This window comes from Phaseolus vulgaris, chromosome 1 (assembly GCF_000499845.2).
Source record: "Phaseolus vulgaris cultivar G19833 chromosome 1, P. vulgaris v2.0, whole genome shotgun sequence".
NCBI classification, from domain to species: domain Eukaryota; kingdom Viridiplantae; phylum Streptophyta; class Magnoliopsida; order Fabales; family Fabaceae; genus Phaseolus; species Phaseolus vulgaris.
In genome coordinates, this window is record NC_023759.2 from 20,178,419 (window position 1) to 20,199,935 (window position 21,517).

Sequence of the window (21,517 nt, forward strand, 5' to 3'; positions counted from 1 at the left end):
ATCGCCTTGATGTTTAGACACACCGGGGACGAGCGACACTGCTTTTGGCACAACTCTCCACGGGCGTGGGCATCAAGCGCGTATAGTAAGGTCTGATCGGTGGTGAACTGGTTGCTCTGGTGTTTAGACACCCCGAGGGAGGGTAGAGGCGCCCTCTGGGCCACCTCCTCCCCCGGCGTGGGCACCAAGTACACCGGTCGACTTGGTGTTTAGACACCTCGAGGAGGGTGGCAGCTCCCTATGGGACGCCTCCTCCCCGGGCGTGGGCACCAAGCCTATCGATTGACCTGGTGTTTAGAAGTTATGCATTTCTCTGAACATTGACCTTACGGTGTTTTGCGACGAGAAGTGTTTGGTGTTTCCTGTCCAATAGCTGACTTGATCGTCGGAGTGCAAACAGCCGCGAGGGCGCCATTTGTCTCTCTGTTTTAGGTGTTCACGGCGGAGGAAGGAGAGCATTGGAACAGAAGCGAAAGGGGTTCTTGAAGTGCAATTCGTAGAGACACACGAAGGTGTTCGAGTCAACCGGCGGGAACACCCACATAAAGAGCAACACATATCATGTTACCTCTACTATTCTTTGGTCATAAAGAGCATGCTCGTAAGGAAAATGCTTGAACCCGTTCTCCTTGAATTATGTATCGATACGAGTATTGCATGCCCGTGTTGCTTGCTACAACCCGTAAAGTGCCTTCTTCAATTTTAGCACCTTCTTCTCTTCTCTGATTTTCATGTTCCTTGATGGTTGTTCGGTGTAGACTTATTCTTCAACCACACCATTCAAGAATGCCATTTAAATTCAGTCGCTTGGGATATAAGCAATCCAATTATAATGGGAGCAAGCACCTCATCGTAATCAATTCCCTCGTTTTGTTTGTATCCCTTCAAAACAAATCGTGCCTTGTACCTCTATATCTCGCCTTTAGCATTCCTTTTTTCTTAAATACCCACTTCACACCAATGGGTTGACTTCCCTCTAGCAATTCCGTTAGCTCACGTGTGTTGCGCGGTCAATCGATTTAATCTCCTCATCCATGGTAGTTTGCCACTTCTTGATATGATTCCAATAGCAAGATATAGATGATTCTTTGACATTTTATGGAATCAACTTGAGTTGGAGATTGAATAAGTACTTTTATAGAAATGGATCAATGTTCTATGTTTCAAGAACTCACCAAAACTTGCGCCAAACACCAAAAAGCTCACATGGAAAACCCATTTCTTGCCAATTGAACCGATTAAATGAGGTAAGAAAGCAAATGAACCGTTTAAATTGCTTAGAAATTGAAATGCACCGAACAAAACATGAACTAAAGCTAAAGCACCAAATGAAATTGCAAGAAAAGAACCTAAGACATGTTTAGGAGTTCATATGAGCGCGAAAATGGAAGGAGAAGATGGAGAAGAAAGAAGACTTATGCGGTTGAAGTTCTTGGTTGATGAACACGCCACTTGAAGTGTGAATGCTCCAAGATAAGTGTGAATTGCTGCCACTTGAGGGAAACAAGGCTCTCAAGATGAGACTAGGAAGAGGAGAAGGCAAGTTCTCACTACACTCAATCACCAATTTGGGAGAGTTTTGATACTACAAATTCCAATTCTGAATTATGAAGGACCCAAGCCCTCCTTTTATAGGAGCAAGGGCCGATCATTAGATTTACAAAGCTTGTATCCTAAGCTACTCAAGAGTCTCCTAAGCTAACGCCTCTCCTAAGCTAACGCCTAAGCTTCTAGAATTTTCTAAGCTAAAGCCTAAAGATGCTTTAACAAAAGAGGTGTCTAATGTTTCCCTCTAAGCACCTTCCTAAAGACTATCTATTTAAACATTCTACTTTTTATACAAGAGACACTATAAAAAGAGAAAACAATCTACCACTACTTCCTAATTCCTTAAACTTGCTCCTTGTAAGCCTTTGAGGTAAGGTAGTGTCTCCTTGAGCTTCTTCAACTTCGGCCTCTACCTCCTTTTGTACTTGATCTTCGACCTCTATTTCCTTCTGAGCTTGATCTCCATCATACTCCCCGAGTTGGAGAGAATTCGACCACGAATTCTAGAGACCTACAAAAAAAGGAGTTAGATCACTTATATTAAATGTATGACTACCAAGGTATGTATCAGGCATATCTAACTCATAAGCATTGTCATTAATCCTCTTTAGGACTTGAAAAGGTCCATCACCACGAGGCATTAGTTTGGACTTCCTTTGAGTAGGAAAACGATATTTGCTCAAGTAAAGCCAAATCCAATCACCTTCATCAAATAACAATGTTTTTCTCCTTTTATTGGCAAGTTCAGCCTACTTGCCAACCTTCTTCTCAATTCTCAACTTGATGTCTTTATGCAAATTTTTCATAAAAGAAGCCTTTTCATCCCCATCTTTGCATAAGACATCATCAAGTATGGGAATAGGAAGAAGATCAAGAGGTGTTAAGGGATTAAACCCATAGACAACCTCAAAAGGAGAATGTGAGGTAGTAGAATTTACTACACGATTATAAGCAAATTCAACATGGGGTAGTAAATTCTCCCACACTCTAGGATTCCCAAAAATAAAGCATCGCAACATTTGTCCCAAAGTTCTATTTACCCCTTCGGTTTGACCATCGGTTTGTGGGTGACAAGTGATAGAAAATAAAATTTTAGTACCAAGCTTACCCCACAAGGTCTTCCAAAAGTGACTAAAGAACTTGGAATCCCTATCGGACACAATAGTTCTAGGAATACCATGCAAAAGAACCACTTCTTGAAAGAAGAGGTTTGCAATATGACATGCATCATCCACTTTGTGGCAAGGAATAAAGTGGAGCCATCTTTGAAAAACGATCCACTACCACAAAAATGGAATCCTTTCCCTTTGATGTCTTGGGTAATCCTAAGATGAAATCCATAGAAATGTCAACCCAAGGCATTGAAGGGATAGGAAGAGGAGTATATAAACCATGGGGATGCAATCTAGATTTAGCTTTACGGCAAGCTATGCATTTTTCACACAAACTATGAACATGTTTATCCATATGAGGCCAAAAGAAATGTTCATGCAACACATCCAAAGTTTTTGCAACCCCAAAGTGACCCATTAAGCCTCCCTCATGTGCTTCTCTAACAAGAGATAATCTAATGGAGCATTGAGGAGCACAAAAACGTTTTCCTTTAAAAAGAAAGCCATCTTGAATAAAAAAATCTTTGTGTCCTCCTTTGATACACTCTTGATAGATAAGAGAAAAATCAAAGTCATCATGATAAAGATCCTTAATGTGATCAAAGCCAAGAAATTGAGAACCCAAAAGATTTAGCAAGGCATAGCGTCTAGAAAGTGCATCCGCGACAACATTATTTTTGCCTTGCTTATGCTTGATCACATAAGGAAATTGCTCAAGGAATTTCACCCACTTAACATGCCTCTTGTTAAGTTTGTTTTGGCTTTTCAAATATTTAAGAGATTCATGATCACTATGAATCACAAACTCTTTAGGAAAAAGATAATGTTGCCAAGTAAATAAAGCTCTAACAAGTGCATACAATTCCTTTTCATAAGTGGAATAGTTGAGATGACTTGCTTTCAATTTCTCACTAAAATAAGCTATGGGGTGGCCCTCTTGAAGGAGAACAACCCCAATGCCTATACTTGAAGCATCACACTCAATCTCAAATGTTTTAGCGAAATTAGGAAGGGCTAAGATGGGAGCATTAGTCAATTTTTCTTTCAAAACATCAAAAGCATTTTGTTGTGTTTCTCCCCATTTAAAAACCACATCCTTTTTCACTATATCATTGAGAGGTGCAGCTATGGTACCGAAGTTGGGTACAAATCTTCTATAAAAAGAAGCAAGACCATGAAAACTTTGGACCTCATTCACATTTGTAGGCATAGGCCAATTTTGAATGGCCACAACCTTAGCTTGATCCACATGGACCCCTTTTGATGCGAATCAAATAAAGAAGGCTTTTAATAATGAAGGACAAGATCATTCGCCCTCACATTTAAAGTTCTTCTTATTATTCTTTGCAAAAGATGAGGCCCAAAGCCCAAGCCCAAGCCCAAGAAGGCCAAAGCCCAAAAAGCCCAAGTTCATCTCATGAAGGGCAAGGCCAAGTATTAAATAATAAAGAATATTGTTGAAGGTGCTTAGAGGGAAACATTAGAAACCTCTATTGTTAAAGCATCTTTTAGTCTTTAGTTAGGAGTTTTAGGGGGGGTGTATTAGTAGATAGGTGTAGGTGTAGTTTTTGGGAGGTGTCATAGTAGAAAAAGGTCACACCTCCCATGTGACTTGTTTTTGGTGGGAATTTCAAATGAGTTTATTTGAAATTTCCCACCTATTTTTCAGCACCTTAGGCTATAAATAGAGGTGCTTCCTTTGTAAAATTCAGATTGGAATTAATCTAAGAAAACTCTACTCAAATTTTGAGTGACCTTTGGAGAGCTTTTGGAGCCTTCTTCTCTAGTCTTATCTTGATGGATCAATGGAGTCCTCAAGTGGCGGCATCACTCTCATCTAGGAGCTTTCCACACTTCTAGTGGCGAGATCATCCATCCTCCTTCCATCTTCATGAGCATTCTCTTCTCCTTCCTTTCTTCTTCTTCAATTGTTCATGTTGCTTTGTGTTCTTGAGTTTTCCAGTTTCGGTTTTTCTATTTTCCAGCACTATGTTCTGTTTTGTTTTTAATTCTGTTCGGTTCTTATGTTTAGTTGTTTAATTTTGTTCGGTCATTCCAGCTTTCATTCTCTTTGTTGATTCAATTTGACAATATTTGGTTCATCCAAATGAGTTTGGGATTTGATACTAGTTTTTGGTGAGTTCTTGTCTTAGAACAATGATCCAACTCTGAGAAAAGTGCCTCTATATTTTCCAGCTCAAGGTGATTCCTAAGAATGTCAAGAATCTTGTTCTATGTGGCTAGTGGAATCACATCATGTGGTATCATGGGTCTTAGGTTCATTCTTGTTTAATTTTTGAGTTGTGTAGAACTTTATTTCAAGAGCTCTTTTAATTTCTTGCAATTTAAGTTTCTGTTTTAGAATTTTATTTGAGTATTCTTGCTGTTTTTCTTTTACACCAAGTGTTTGTGAAAAGGTTTATGGCACTCATAATTCTTATGAGTATGGTTGCTCTTTTGGAATGGCATTATCCTTCCTAGAGTTTACCTTAAGCTTCCTTTCACTTGTTACAATTTGTGATGTGTCTTTTAATTTTTGAATCATGTCAAGTTTTGTCTTAGTCATGTTATTCCATATATGTCATTACTTCTAGTAGTACTTTTATTGTTTTGATTGTTTCTTGCTTTGGTGTCATATAATTTTCTGAATTGATGTTGATCCTTTGTGCATTTTCTTTTTAGATTTGAGTTCATACTTGTATTCTAGACCTATACAAGTTCCAATACATCATTTTCTATTATGTCTTTGCTAGTTTATCATCCTGTTTTTTTATTCCTATTAGGATTCCTCTGTTTCTGAAAAAAGTGCTTACTGTTTTTCCTTATTGCAACTTATTTACGTACTGTAAAATTCTGAAATTCTGGATTTGAGATATTCAAAGTGTTAGAAAAGAATAGAAAAAAGAATCATTCAAAAATACGAAGTACACAAAAAATGATAAATAAAATAAAAAAAAGTGTACATTCCTGCCAAAAAAAAATACGGTAATCTGGCAGCGATTTTAAAAAATTTATTTCTCTCAATTGGCTTACTGTTTTTAATTGATTCCAGTGCCATTTTTGAGTTAACATCTTGAAGTTTCTGTGGTATAAATTTCATAATCCAGTTCTGTACCACCTTGGTGGTCGGGTATGATGACGTGGCACCCTGCTACAGTATAGGCGTGTTGACAAGGCGCCAGGTTGGCAGTTAGGAAGGAAGTCGGGAGGCACGTGTAGTCGCCGATTGTTAAGTTGGCGTGTTCCGATCTCCAGCTTATCAGAATAGGCGATCGCCAGGCTGAGGATGAAGTCGCCAGATGCAGACTCAGGCGACCAAGCAGTCGGAGATCGCCAGAACCAGCACATCGCCGAAGATGAAGGAGAAGCAGATTATGAAGGCGGCCGGCGAGACCACAGGGAAGGTGTATGAAGGCCCTAACTCGCCAGTTTCAGTAAAGATTGCACTCTTAAGTTTGCTATGCACTGGGCAGTACCATGCATACGTAACTTAGTCAAAATGAGAGTAGAAGCAGCGCTAAGTCAGGGAGCCTCCAGATGATGGCACGTGTGCAGTTGGATACGAGCCACGTGTCCAAATCTGTAACTACCAGGAGAGAGAAAATCACCAGGTATATAAGAGCTCTTAACGGACTTTCTGAGGTACGCACGTTCAGTTCATACACTTTACGCTTGCGAGAGACAGAGCTGTTGTGAGAGAGAGTTTTTGCACGGTTCTAGCTCTTAGTATTTGGTGATACCGTCACTGACTTGAGCGTCGGAGTGCGATCGGCCGCAGCGGCGCCGTGTCGTTTCTTTGCAGGTTCTTGAAGTAGATCCAGAGGAGGAACGAAGGTGATAAGCGGTGCGCACGTCGATCCTTTGACGAGGCATTCTCCAGCGCTCCGGTCAACAGGCAGGATCATCAGGCGCCCACCGTGGGGCCGTGTAAAACGTGCTCCCATCCACAGCGTGAGCTCGTGGAAGTTTTCGAGGTTTTCTGCGCGGTTGTGTGCTGGTGCAACCGTCGGGTGCAGTTTCTTTGAGTTTCGTTCGGTGAGTTCGTGTTTTGTACCGTTTGTTTGGCTTTCAATCGGTGGAGTGAGGTCTTTTGTTGCTTTCGCGGAATCTGTCTGGTGGAAGTTCGAGTTCTTTTGTGGTTTTCTGCGAAGGTTTGCGGCGTTCTTGGGTTCTTGCGCAGTTTCTTGAGTTTTCTCCGATTGATCGCTGTTTCGATCGTGTGAAAGTGTTGTTTGCTGTATTCTTGTGGTTCGCCGAAGTTAATGAGAAAGATGAGAAGCAATCGTTCCAGTCTCGTGGCTCCTGTCGCTGCTGAAGGCGACGCCGCCATGACCATGGCGCAGATGGCAGAAATGATGCGCTCGTTGCAGGCGACTGTGGAAGCCTCGCGCGTGGAGCAGGCAAGGATACATGAGGACCTGGTCGCCTCTCACGCCAGGAATGAGGAGCTCAGCAAGGTAGCTGAGGAGCTGCGTCGAGCTCTTCAGGAGCAGCAGGGACGTTCTTCTGCTGAAGAGGTGGCACCGTCGACGCCACCTCGTGTGTTCCCAATGCCTTTCGTTCAGGCGATTACCGACACGCCAATTCGCACGAGCGTGGTTCCGGTTAAAGCTGTTTTTACCGGCGTGGAGGATCCAGAGGCTCATCTGACCACGTTCCACACACAGATGATGCTGTCGGGAGGGTCGGACGCCGTGTACTGTAAGATGTTTGTGAGCACGCTCCAGGGAACGGCGATGGAGTGGTTTGTGAGCCTGCCTAATGGCCACATAACTAATTTTCAACAATTCTCGAAAATCTTTGTCGAGCAGTATATTGTGAATAAGGCACCACCCAGGGTGTCCTATGATCTGTTTGATATAAGGCAGTACCATGGGGAGTCCCTCAGAGACTACCTCAATCGTTTCGGAGCGCAGATGGTCAGATCGCCAGCCAAGGATGAAGAAATGTTGGTTTATGCCTTCAAGAAGGGCGTGCAGCCAGGGCCATTCTGTGAGGCCTTGATCAGGGCTCATCCAGCGACGTTTGCTGAATTCAGGCGACTTGCGGTGGCCCACATCGCCGACGAGAGTGAAGTCGCCGAGAAGAGAGGCAGCGTGGCTCCCGCTAGGCCACGCGCCCAGACCAGGATCCAGCCACAGAGGGTGCTGGAAACGGCCGCAGCGGCCAGAAAAGACCAAAGGACTCGTTATCCTTACGATAGGAGAAATAAGGGAAGAAGCCAAGCGCGCCAACCGCCAGCACGCCAACAACCAGCACGCCGAGAGTACAATCGCCCGCCTAAGCACAAATTCGTCATGGGACTAGCGGACCTGATCGCTATCCCTAACATATCTGCTAGGTTGAAGGCGCCCGAGAAGGTGGGCGACAAGGCGCTGGGGTCAAAGCCGGACGTTTGGTGCGAGTTCCACTAGTGCTTTGGCCACAACCTGGACTCGTGTTTATCTTTAGGATACCAGCTCGACGATCTGGTTAAGAGCGGGTTCCTAAACGACTATCTTCTAGACAGGAGGACTGGAGGAGCGTCGAGTTCCCAGCCAGCAGCTGGAGAAGCCCAACAACACGAGATGCCTATCCATGGGGAAATCCACACCATTGCAGGGGGTTTCTCAGGTGGTGGATGCACCGCATCGCAGAGGAAGAAGTATGCGCGATCGGTGATGTCAGTAGACATGTTTGAAGATCACTCGCCGGAAGTGGACATTACGTTCACCAAGCAGGATCTTCGGGACGTTGTGCCTCATGACAACGATCCCATTGTTATTTCGTTGATCACGGCGGGGAGGAAGGTCCACAGAGTTCTGGTGGACCAAGGAAGCTCGGCAGACGTGATGTTCTGGCCGACTTTCACGCAGCTGGAACTGCCCCTTGACCAGCTAAGGCCCTATGGAGGATGCCTGTATGGGTTCGCTGGCGACCAGGTGGAGGTCAGGGGGTACATTGAGCTCAGAACCACGTTTACAGATGAGGCTGGGTCGAGGACGGAGAAAATCAAGTACCTCATCATAAACGCCCCCTCAGCGTATAATATCCTGTTGGGAAGGCCCACTCTTAACAGGATAGGCGCCATTCCATCGACTAGGCACATGAAGGTGAAGCTGCCGTCAATGGAAGGGGTGGTGATCACGATAAAGTCCGATCAGAAAGAAGCGAAAAGGTGCTATGAGAATAGCCTGAAAAATAAAAGATCAGTGAGCTATGTTACAACCACCCCACCTCCCGGTGTGAAGCCCAGACCGCCGGTAACAGAGGAGGCCGCCGGAAGGGATGTAGAGATGGTGGACGCAGAGCTGGGAGAGAGGAATGCTGGCCCGGAGGAGGAAGAGGCGCGAAATCGCCCCGAGGAAGAGAGAGAACTGGGAATCGCCAAGGCGGTTATCGCCAGAGAATCCAGGCCCAAACCCGTCGAGCAGTGGCTCGAAAAGGAGATCGGAGGGAAAATCTTCAAGCTGGGAAGATCTCTGGAAGTCGATCTTCAAGACCAGATCGCCAAGGTGATTGAGCGGCATCTGGACGCGTTCGCATGGTCCGCCTCGGACATGCCCGGGATTGATCCCGACTTTCTGTGCCATCATCTGGCGATGGACAACATGGTGAGGCCAGTGCGACAAAGGAGAAGGAAATTCAACGAGGAGAGGAGGCAGGCGATCAGGGACGAGACCCAGAAACTCCTCGCTGCAGGCCACATCAGGGAAGTCCAGTACCCCGAATGGTTGGCGAATGTCGTGCTGGTGAAGAAGAGCAACGGGAAATGGCGCATGTGCGTTGATTTCACCGATCTGAATAAAGCTTGCCCAAAGGATTCATATCCTTTAACAAGCATTGACGCCCTGGTTGATAGCGCTGCAGGGTGCAAGCTGCTGAGCTTTCTGGATGCCTTCTCGGGCTATAATCAGATCAAGATGCATCCCATGGATGAAGAGAAAACAGCCTTCATGACGGAGAGGTCGTGCTACTGCTATAAGGTGATGCCGTTTGGGCTGAAGAACGCGGGGGCCACGTACCAGCGGTTGATGGATCGAGTACTTGCACCGATGCTGGGAAGGAACGTGCAAGCTTACGTCGATGACATGGTCGTGACCTCGCAGGAGAAAAGCAAGCACGTCGCAGACTTGGAAGAATTGTTCACGACAATCGCCAAGTTCAAGTTGAAGCTCAACCCGGAGAAATACATTTTCGGCGTGGAGGCTGGAAAATTTTTGGGCTTTCTATTGACCGAAAGAGGAATAGAAGCTAACCCGGACAAGTGTGCCGCCATCTTGGCGATGAGAAGCCCGGCTACGGTCAAAGAAGTCCAGCAGCTAACAGGTCGGATGGCGGCCCTATCTCGCTTCGTGTCAGCTAGCGGAGAGAAGGGGCATCCCTATTTTCAATGTCTGCGGCGCAATAACAAGTTCGCTTGGACGAAAGAATGCGAGGAAGCTTTCGTCAAGCTGAAGGAATACCTGGTGAGCCCGCCGGTTCTGTGCAAACCACTGGCGGGAATCCCTCTCAGGTTGTACTTCGCTGTGACTGAGAGGGCGGTGAGTGCGGTGCTCGCCCAGGATCAAGATCAGGCTCAGAAGCCTACTTATTTTGTGAGCAAGGTGCTGCAGGGCCCAGAAACGAGATATCAGGCCCTGGAAAAGGCTGCGCTGGCTGTGGTGTTTTCGGCGAGGAGGCTGCGCCACTACTTCCACAGCTTCACAATACTCGTGATGACTGACCTGCCCATCCAGAAGGTCTTGAAGAAACCTGACGTTGCGGGAAGAATGGTGAAGTGGACAGTGGAGTTGTCAGAATTTGACATTAAATATGAACCCCGAGGCCCGATCAAGGGGCAAATCTTTGCGGATTTTGTAGTCGAGCTCTCATCAGAGGCGACGCGGGTTGAAGGAGATGACTTCCGTTGGGTACTCTCGGTGGATGGATCGTCGAACCAGCAGGGTAGCGGTGCTGGAGTCATATTAGAAGGACCCAACGGCGTGCTGATCGAACAATCGTTGAGATTTGCCTTCAAAGCCAGCAACAATCAAGCAGAGTATGAGGCGCTGATCGCCGGGATTTTGCTGGCCAAGGAGATGGGAGCTAGGGTGCTAATGGCTAAGAGTGACTCGCTGCTAGTCACAGGGCAAGTAACGGGCGAGTTCCAGGCTAAAGATCCACAAATGGCGGCTTACTTGGCGTATGTGCAGGAATTGAAGAGTTCCTTTGCCTCTTTTGAAGTGGTACATGTGCACCGAGAACAGAATGCCCGAGCTGACTTGCTTGCTAAGCTCGCCAGCTCAGGCAAGGGGGGTAGGCAGAGGACGGTGATTCAAGAAACTCTGAAGACGCCGAGGGCGTTTGTAGCAGATCACCTGGTCCTTCAGATAAGCAAGTCGACGGAGAGAGCAGCGAGAAGCCATAAGTCTTTGACGCAGGAAACTCTGAGATCGCCGAGAATCAGAGCATGCCGAGGGGAGAAGGTGGATGTGATGCAGGTCTGCGCCACCCATGAGCCAGACACTTGGATAACGCAATACAAGCGGTGCTTGGCGGATGGTCTCCTCCCGCTGGATCCAACAGAAGCCAGGAAGGTAAAGAAAAATTCTAGCAAATACGCGTTGATTGATGGCGATTTGTACAGGTTTGGGTTCACTCACCCACTCCTGGAATGTATACACGGCGAGAAGTGCACGAGAATTATGGCAGAGCTCCACGAAGGAATATGTGGAAGTCACGTCGAGGGTCGAGCTCTGGCCGCGAGGACTCTCCGTGCAGGCTACTATTGGCCATCCATGAGAGAAGATTGCAAGAGGTATGCTCAGTGCTGTAAACAATGCCAGCAGCACGCCGATTGGCACAAGGCACCTCCCGAGGAGTTGAAGTCGATCTATAGCCCTTGGCCGTTTCATACTTGGGGAATCGACATCCTGGGACCTTTCCCACTGGCGATCAGGCAAATGAAGTACTTGGTGGTGGCGATTGAGTATTTCACTAAGTGGATCGAAGCAGAACCAGTGGCCCAGATCACCGCGCACAAGATCGAAGGGTTTGTGTGGAAGAACATTGTGTGCCGGTTTGGAGTGCCTAAGCGCCTGGTGTCAGATAATGGGACGCAGTTTGCAAGCCACCTGTTGAAGAAGCTTTGTGAAGGGGTTGGAATTCAGCAAGTGTTTGCATCCGTCGAGCACCCTCAGACGAATGGCCAGGTGGAGTCAGCTAATCGGGTGTTGTTGAGAGGTTTGAAGAGAAGGCTTGAGAAAGCCAAGGGAAGTTGGGCTGAGGAGGTGCCCCGTATAGTCTGGGCGTACCACACCACCGAGCAGTCAGGAACCCATGAGACCCCGTTTAGCTTGGTCTATGGGTGCGACGCCATGATTCCGGTGGAGATCCAGGAGAGCTCGCCGAGATTCCAGAACTTCGTAGAGGAAGACTCGAATGAAGAGAGCAGGCTGAACCTGGATCTGCTAGATGAGGTCAGGGAGGAGGCGAGGCTGAAGGCTGAGGCGGTGAAGAGAAGGGTCGAGCGAAGGTACAACTCAAAGGTGATGCCAAGGCAGTTTAGAGAAGGCGATCTGGTGATGAGGAAGGCCCACCAGTACGAGATGGAGAATAAACTGTCACCCAAGTGGACTGGACCGTTCAGAATAACCGAGGCGCTCGGGAACGGGGCCTACCGCTTAGAGACGCTGGAAGGAGGAGCGATCCCTCGTACCTGGAACGCCACACATCTGAAGTTGTACTATAGTTGAGAGCTTTGTAAGTAAAGACAAACACAAATGTTATATTACAATGTCTCTGTTAAAACAGTTTCAAGGGGGCACTCTTTTTTCCCTAAGGAGGGTTTTTAACGAGGCCACCCAATAAAAGAAGAGTTTTCGAAGTATAAGGTGTTTCCAGATTGCATATGTGCTATTTTCGAAAGTTTCGAAGAAAGACCTTGTCATTCGTACATGACTTAAGGCAAGAAAAGATATATCGCGTGCTTTCTAAAAAGTTTAAAGTCCTCATCGTCTTTCGGCGATTGGAGGCACCAGTTAAGTTCTAAAGTCCTCATCGTCTTTCGGCGATCGGAGGCACCAGATGAAAGACCTCAACGCCCTCGCGCGTTTTGAGGCAAGATGAAGTCCTCCTCGCCGTTGAGCGAGCGCAGGCGAGAAAGAGGAAAAGTCCTCCGTGTTTCTGGGAGCGAGAAGATGTAACTCCTGGGGCAATGTCGAGGCAAGTTAAAAGACCTCCTCGCCGTTGAGCGAGCGCAGGCGAGAAAGAGGAAAAGTCCTCCGTGTTTCTGGGAGCGAGAAGATGTAACTCCTGGGGCAATGTCGAGGCAAGTTAAAAGACCTCCTCGCCGTTGAGCGAGCGCAGGCGAGAAAGAGAAAGGTCCTCAGTGCATCCAGGGGGGAGGAGATGTACGCCCTGGGCAAGTTGAGGCACCATATAAAGTCCTTATCGCCGTTGTGCGAACTAAGGCCCATTAAAGACCTCCTCGCCGTTGAGCGAGTGCAGGCGAGAGAAAGAAAAGGTCCTCAGTGCATCCAGGGGGGGGGAGATGTACACCCTGGGCAAGTTGAGGCACCAGACAAAGTCCTTCTCGCCATTGAGCGAGTTAAGGCCATTTAAAGTCCTTCTCGCCGATGAGCAAGTTCAGGCGAGTGAAAGTCCTTCTCGCCGATGAGCGAGTTCAGGCGAGTTAAAAGACCTTCTCGCTTACGTGCGAGCATAGGCAAGGTAAAATACTTCTCGTCTCGAACGAGTTCAGGTATAGCGAAGAGGATGGAAGAAACTTGAAAGGTGGCTAAGGTAGGTTCGAGGAGAACGCCTAGCCAGCCGGTCTTTTGCTTTGAAGTCCAGGAAGGCAAGGGGAGATTCCAAAGGGCGTTTCTACCCTAGATAAAGAAACGATTGCCAAAGCAGGAAGCTAGAAAAAGCTGATGTCACCAAGGGGTCTTGGCGATCGGGAAAAGTTCAAACGACGGCGAGAAGGTTGAAAGACTTGTCTGATAAAGCAGGTCGAGTGGAACGTCGTTCGAGCCAATGATTAAGTTACAGTTCGTTGCTTGAAGGGTATTTCTGTAACGAGGTTAGTTGCCTTAAGGGTACAAGTTGCTTAAGGTGATTTTTGCTTAAGTTTGAATTGGCTCGAGGCGGTTACGTCAAAGGTCGCGTTTGCAAAATCGCTAAGTTAAATCCGACAAAGGTAAGCATACAAAGAAGGCTAAAGCGCTTAAAAGAAGTCAAGTGAGAGAATATCCGAGTTCAGCGATTGAAATAAATAACTGTTCAAAACACATATGCAAAAGTTTTTACAAGGCAAGTACAAGTGAATTTATAAAGAAGCAGATGGGGTGGAGTTGGTTGAGTCTTCGGCAGGAACGACCTTTCCATCCACTACTTCGTTGTTTAACGACACCATGCTAAGGTCGAGATCAGGGAATAGGCATGCGAATTGCTCCCGAGCGGCTTCGAATCCAGCAGTCAGAATCTGAGCAGAATTTAGCTTAAGTTCTTCAAACTGCCCTTGAAGTCCTTCAACCTGCTCCTTGAGCTCCTTGTTCTGCTGCCCCTGCTCTTCAACCTGTTTTTGGAGTTGTTTGTTGGTCTCTTGAGCATGAAGGAGGTCGTCAGTAACCTTCTTGGATTCTGTTTGAGCTTGGGCCAACTCGGCAGCCATCTTCCCTTTCTCCTTGTTTGCCTCGGCGAGATCAGCCATGGCGTCGTCCCTCGCTTTTTCAACTTGCCCAAGTAGCTTCTCGCGGTCAATCGACCTCTGTTCCAGCTTTTGCACCCTGGCGGCGTCAGCTTGAATGTGAGCCTCCAGGTCGCTCGCCTTGGTGCGCAGAGGCACGATCTTGCTTTCTAGTTCAACTTTCTCTTGGACAAGTTCGTGGACTTTGCGGCGAAGGTCGGCAGCTTCCTTGCGCGCCAGCCTAAGCTCGGTACTTAGGGCATCCTCTACTCGGGAGTGTTCCATTTCCGCGAGCGTTAGGCTGAATGACACCTTCTCCACCTCAACCTTCATAGTGCTATGTTCAGTCTTGAGGTGGTAGAGGTCGTCTTGAAGCCTCCTGGTGGAGCTCTCCACAGCCCTTGTTATGATTGATGGGATATCCTCTGCTATGGTTTTGAGTTTGGCAGTCAGAGGTTCCCACATCCTTGTAACTTCAAGGGAAAGGTTTGAAGCGTGGAGAGGCTCCAGGGGGGCTTGTTGAGGGTTCTCGCCGCCACCTTCCTTAGCAGGATTTTCAATGTTTGCTTCCTGGCGTGGCGACGCAACCGGGGATTCGGTAATTAGAATTGGAGAGGTGTGAGCAACCTCATCCCCGGTTGGAACGTTCTCTGCAGCGGAAGCGTTTGAAGGGGGGCCCCCTCCAGCTGAGATGTGAGGCGTAGAGGCACTTGGGGGGTCCTCCAGAAAGTTTGGCTCTTGAGCCTCAGCTGCTGGTGGCGCAGTGGCCAGCGGAGTTGCTTGGACTGGTGGTGAAGGGGCTGGTGGTGTTGGCGATGAGGGAGGAGGAGCAGGTGTTGATGGTGGTGTTGAAGCTGGAAGAGGGGGTGGGGCAGGTGGTGAAGGTGGTGCCACCCTTTTCCTCTTTGTAACGAGGCCATCCTCAGTGACCTCGTCGTCCTCTTCCTCCTCCTCTTGGACGACTTGGGGGGCTTTTCATTTTGGCCTCTTAAGGACCAGTTTCTTTCGCTGGGTGGGTTCCTTGGGCGGTGATCGCCCATGAACGATAGCCTTCTCGACCGCCGAGTTGGGAACCGTCTGAGAACCGGTCGCCAACCCGTGGTTTCGGGCGAGCGCCTTCAAGTCGGCGAGCATGTTTTTACCCAGCATATTACCTGCATGAAACGAAAATGCATGGGTTAGCTCAGAGAAGAAAAAGATAAGTGCATGAGGCAATGAAACAGCAAAACAGGTATATGCAGAAAAGGCAAAACCAAAGTCTTGCGCGTATCGCACAAGACGCCCAGAAACAGTGTCAGAAGCAATATCAAAACAAGAGTGTAGCGCCCTAACCTATTTGGAATTCTAGCTGGTCCTCGAAGAATTCGAAGGAGATCAGGGTGGGGGTCAGGAATGTTATGTTGGCATCCGACACCCTCTTCCAGAATAGGCAGAGGTCTCGGTCCAAAGCTCCCATGCTGTCAGGACTTCTGGGCCTCCTGAAGCAGCTCTTGGACTCCTTTTTCCCCTTGTCCACCCAGTACAAGGGGAAACCGTCGAGGAGGGAAGTGTCTTTATCGTTTGCGCGAACCTGGATGAACTTCCCCTTCCAATCTTTGTATGATTGCTGGAAGATGGTAAAAATGGATCTCCCAGCAATGGCATTCAGGCTGACCCACAGGCGGTCTCCTGGGTGCTTGGCCTCAAAAAGAAACAGAAATACGTCCACCGACGCAGGCAGCCCCAGGTGGTCGCACGTTATTTGAAAGGCTCGAACAAACGCCCAGCTGTTGGGGTGAAGCTGGGCGGCAGCAATGTTGAGCTCGGTCAAGAGTTCCCTCTCGAATCGGGTGAGGGGAAATCTGAGTTTGACTTTCTTGAAGAAAGTTGTGTAAACGAAGCAAAAGGGCCCGTCGGCGCTCACTTTGTCATCAGCGCACACTGGCAAAGCGGCGGGGCAAGGCAGCACCATCATCCTCTCGTCGTGCTCCTTGTGAAACGATTGATAGGCCTCGTCCCCCTTTGTCAACCGCAGAACTGCTCCCGCAGTGTTCACCGACGAGGTCTCCTTTAGAAGGGTTGGGGTGGCCCAAGGATATAGTAGCTTGAAGTCTGGCAGAGGCACGGGGGCTCCTCCAGCGTTTGGTGGAGTCGCCTGGGCCAGAGCAGTTTGGGAAGATGCAGGCCTCTCAGCCTGCGAAGAGGAAGCGCCACGAACTTGGGTTGGGTCGTGCGCTTGTGAAGAAGGGTTTCGTGCTGATGGAGGGGGGTTCGGGGTGATCTTTGTGCGAGTCATGATAGCAACTGCAAAGGTAGAAGAAAGGAAAAACAATCAGGGGGTTACAGAGGCTGACGCGGTCATGGAAGGAAGGTGAAACGACGAACGAATGTGAGTTCGTTGCGACGATCGACAAAGCCCTAAGTTACGCAGAAGAGAAATGGAGAAACGACCCACAGCGTATGCACCAGGCAGTTACAGGATGATGCAAATCGGTGAAAATGCAAGAAAACCCAGCAGATGAAGGAAAGTAATTACCTTTCAGTGATCAGGAAGACGAGGAAGGAAGATGGTGATCTGGAACTTTGAAGAGCGTCGAGAGTTTCGCAGAGGGAAGTTAGAGCGTTTTGCAAGCAAGAAGAGAGTGATGGAACAGTGGAACGTAATGGGTTTAAGGGTTTTCGAAATGTTTTTGGGAAGCGCTAACGGCAGATGAAGATAGCCGTTGATGAAAGCCACGTGTCGAACGATGCGCGAAGGGTTTGGTGGAGCGTCAGAGCAGCAGAAAGTACTATCGCTTGGAATTCTGCGTTAATGCCACGTATACCGGTGTTAACGAAGGCTTTTTCAGTCTTTTCGCTAGACAAGTCTTCGCTTAAAGACTGGGGGGCTTGTGTACCACCCTGGTGGTCGGGTATGATGACGTGGCACCCTGCTACAGTATAGGCGTGTTGACAAGGCGCCAGGTTGGCAGTTAGGAAGGAAGTCGGGAGGCACGTGTAGTCGCCGATTGTTAAGTTGGCGTGTTTCGATCTCCAGCTTATCAGAATAGGCGATCGCCAGGCTGAGGATGAAGTCGCCAGATGCAGACTCAGGCGACCAAGCAGTCGGAGATCGCCAGAACCAGCACATCGCCGAAGATGAAGGAGAAGCAGATTATGAAGGCGGCCGGCGAGACCACAGGGAAGGTGTATGAAGGCCATAACTCGCCAGTTTCAGTAAAGATTGCACTCTTAAGTTTGCTATGCACTGGGCAGTACCATGCATACGTAACTTAGTCAAAATGAGAGTAGAAGCAGCGCCAAGTCAGGGAGCCTTCAGATGATGGCACGTGTGCAGTTGGATACGAGCCACGTGTCCAAATCTGTAACTGCCAGGAGAGAGAAAATCACCAGGTATATAAGAGCTCTTAACGGACTTTCTGAGGTACGCACGTTCAGTTCATACACTTTACGCTTGCGAGAGACAGAGCTGTTGTGAGAGAGAGTTTTTGCACGGTTCTAGCTCTTAGTATTTGGTGATACCGTCACTGACTTGAGCGTCGGAATGCGATCGGCCGCAGCGGCGCCGTGTCGTTTCTTTGCAGGTTCTTGAAGTAGATCCAGAGGAGGAACGAAGGTGATAAGCGGTGCGCACGTCGATCCTTTGACGAGGCATTCTCCAGCGCTCCGGTCAACAGGCAGGATCAAGTTCGCTCTACAAAGTTCCAGTTAAATCAGTGAATATCAAGCACAGTTTGCATTTAAATTTTTTTTTTTCCAGTAGCTAATTTTTTTTGTTTTCTTCATCTACTCTAGTGCTTTTCCTTAGGTATTCTTTTGTGTGCCTACTTTTCTCATTGAGTTCTTTATTTTCTTGATTGTCTTTCATTCTTACTCTTTGAGTTTGTCTTACATATAGTTTTCCTTTTGCAATTACCTTTCCTTGCTTATACCTTTTCTTGTTTGTCTTTATTGTTTCTTTGGTTTTGTGGTGGATTGCTCTTAAGATTGGTGTGCTTGCTTTGACATATTTCATTTGAGGATTCCAAGGCCTCAAGATCAGATTGGTGCAAGAACATTATTTCTTTGAGAGTGATCTCTTTTTCTGCCTCAATTCACTTCGGCATTTTGCTTAAAACACTCACTGTTTTTCCTAATTTTGTTTCTTAACTTGTTTGCTGTTTTTAATTACAAATGGCTGGATTTTTAAGTGATGCATCATACAAGCAGAATTCTCCTTCCAAAGCTTCAATCCTTGGTGAATTACATGAAGCACAAAGAACTATTAGACGCTTGGAAGAGAAAATGCAAAAGATGGAGGTCCAAGAAGCTAGACCATCTCCTTCTATCCATGATGGGCATCATTCACATAGACCTTCAACAAGAGGTTTTTCCAATGACATAGGCCGTGATGAGGACCATAGGAGAAGGAGAACTCCACCCCAATTCCTTGGACATAGACATCACAACCAAGGGGAGAGACCTCACTATGGCAATGGCTACTACCAAGATGCAAAGGCTAGGCTACCTTCGGTCAAGCTTCCTTGTTTCAATGGCTCAAGTGATCCTAATGTATATTTAGATTGGGAGGCTAAGTGTGAACAAATATTTGAGATCCATGAGATCCAAGATGAGCATAAGCTTAAGCTAGCCACCCTAGAGTTTAGTGATTATGCCATGAAATGGTGGCATGGAATTGTAAAGGACATTATCTATCACAAGGGTCCTCCCGTGGACTCTTGGAACTCTTTAAAGGATCAAATGTGCGCTAGATTTGTGCCCCCACATTTTAGGAAAGACCTCATGTTGAGACTCCAACGGTTTCAACAAGGCACGCTAAATGTGGATGAATATTATAAAGAGCTAGAAACGCTTGTGCTTAAAATTGAATTAGAGGAAAGTGAGGAAGCTATGATTGCTAGGTTTGTGAGTGGTCTTAGGAAGGATATTCAAGACTTTGTTGAGTTACAAGAGTATTCATCATTGGGCTCTTTAGTTCATCTTGCAATGAAGGTGGAAGCCCAACTTGCTAAGAAAAACTCTTTCAAAAATGCTTCCAATGATGGATACTAGTCCAAGTCTTGGAGAAACAAAAATTCTTTTTCTAAACATCCTTCCAATGATTCTTCTTTCAAACCCAAGGATCCTACGCCATCTACTTCTAGGCCTAAATCCCCAATTAAATCGTCTAGTCAAAAGTGTTTTAAATGTTTGGGATATGGTCACATTGCTACTAATTGCCCTTCTAAACGAAGTATGTACATGCATGAAGGCATTGTAGTTAGTGAGCATGATTCCACTTCACCTAGGCATTCTTCACCTTCAAGACCATCAAGTGAAAATGAGAGTGAAAGTCCTTGTGAGGTGACTTATTGATGGTAAGACGTATGTGGGCACAATTCCAAAATCTTTGAATGATACTCAAAGAGAAAATATTTTTCACACCCGATGTCTTATCAACAACAAGTTATGTTCCTTGATTATTGATGGGGGAAGTTGGACTAATGTGGCTAGTACAAGAGTTGTGGAGAAGTTAGCCTTACCCACTATCTCTCATACCAAGCCCTACAAATTACAATGGCTTAGTGAAGTAGGTGAAATCATGGTGAATAAACAAGTCCTCATTAACTTTGCAATAGGAAAGTATAAAGATGAGGTTTTATGTGATGTTGTGCCCATGGAAGCATCTCATCTTCTTTTTGGAAGGCCTTGGCAATATGATAGACATGTTTTACATGATGGCCTATCCAATACAATGTCTTTTTCCTTCCTAGGGCGCAAGGTTATATTAAAACCCCTCTCTCCCAAAGAGGTTCATGAGGACCAAATAAAAATGAAAACTAAAAGAGAAAATGAGAAAGAAAAAGAAGTAAGTACTACACCGAGTCACACCATTTTCTCCTCTAAATCCATCATGTTGACTCGTGCTATGCCTCAAATGGACCCTCCAAGGTCTTCTTCTTCTTTATCTTTTTCATTACCCAAGGTTCCTATTTCAACACCAACTTGGTTAAAATATGTTAGGGATGATTTTTTCATACCTCCTAATGGGTTTCACCATTTAAGAGGTCTTTTTCCAAAAAACATCATCATTCCCAATCAAATTTTTCCAACTTGGTCGATTTATAGGACCTCCTTTTCTGCAATCCCTTTGGTTCCATCCGCTAAGTCATGTATTCCTTTTTCTTACACTTTTGATTGTAAAAGTAAACTGACTTTGTTATATGCAGGGATTCAGAATTCGTGGGCGAATTCTCTCCAACTCGGGGAGTATGATGCGAATCAAATAAAGAAGGCTTTTAATAATGAAGGACAAGATCATTCGCCCTCACATTTAAAGTTCTTCTTATTATTCTTTGCAAAAGATGAGGCCCAAAGCCCAAGCCCAAGCCCAAGAAGGCCAAAGCCCAAAAAGCCCAAGTTCATCTCATGAAGGGCAAGGCCAAGTATTAAATAATAAAGAATATTGTTGAAGGTGCTTAGAGGGAAACATTAGAAACCTCTATTGTTAAAGCATCTTTTAGTCTTTAGTTAGGAGTTTTAGGGGGAGTGTATTAGTAGATAGGTGTAGGTTTAGTTTTTGGGAGGTGTCATAGTAGAAAAAGGTCACACCTCCCATGTGACTTGTTTTTGGTGGGAATTTCAAATGAGTTTATTTGAAATTTCCCACCTATTTTTCAGCACCTTAGGCTATAAATAGAGGTGCTTCCTTTTTAAAATTCAGATTGGAATTAATCTAAGAAAACTCTACTCAAATTTTGAGTGACCTTTGGAGAGCTTTTGGAGCCTTCTTCTCTAGTCTTATCTTGATGGATCAATGGAGTCCTCAAGTGGCGGCATCACTCTCATCTAGGAGCTTTCCACACTTCTAGTGGCGAGATCATCCATCCTCCTTCCATCTTCATGAGCATTCTCTTCTCCTTCCTTTCTTCTTCTTCAATTGTTCATGTTGCTTTGTGTTCTTGAGTTTTTCAGTTTCGGTTTTTCTATTTTCCAGCACTATGTTCTGTTTTGTTTTTAATTCTGTTCGGTTCTTATGTTTAGTTGTTTAATTCTGTTCGGTCATTCCAGTTTTCATTCTCTTTGTTGATTCAATTTGACAATATTTGGTTCATCCAAATGAGTTTGGGATTTGGTACTAGTTTTTGGTGAGTTCTTGTCTTAGAACAATGATCCAACTCTAAGAAAAGTGCCTCTATATTTTCCAGCTCAAGGTGATTCCTAAGAATGTCAAGAATCTTGTTCTATG

General features: G+C 46.3%; 1 protein-coding gene across 1 annotated transcript in view; it reads left to right on the forward strand.

Moving 5' to 3' along the window:
- LOC137815469 (uncharacterized) overlaps positions 1-20,810 on the forward strand; it is a 60,810-nt gene extending 40,000 nt beyond the window's left edge. Inside the window, exon 2 of the mRNA XM_068618587.1 lies at positions 20,255-20,810. Within this exon, the coding sequence (XP_068474688.1) occupies positions 20,255-20,701 (447 nt within the window). The 3' untranslated portion in view covers positions 20,702-20,810. The remainder of the gene's footprint in view (positions 1-20,254) is intronic.
- Positions 20,811-21,517: the final 707 nt, after the last annotated feature.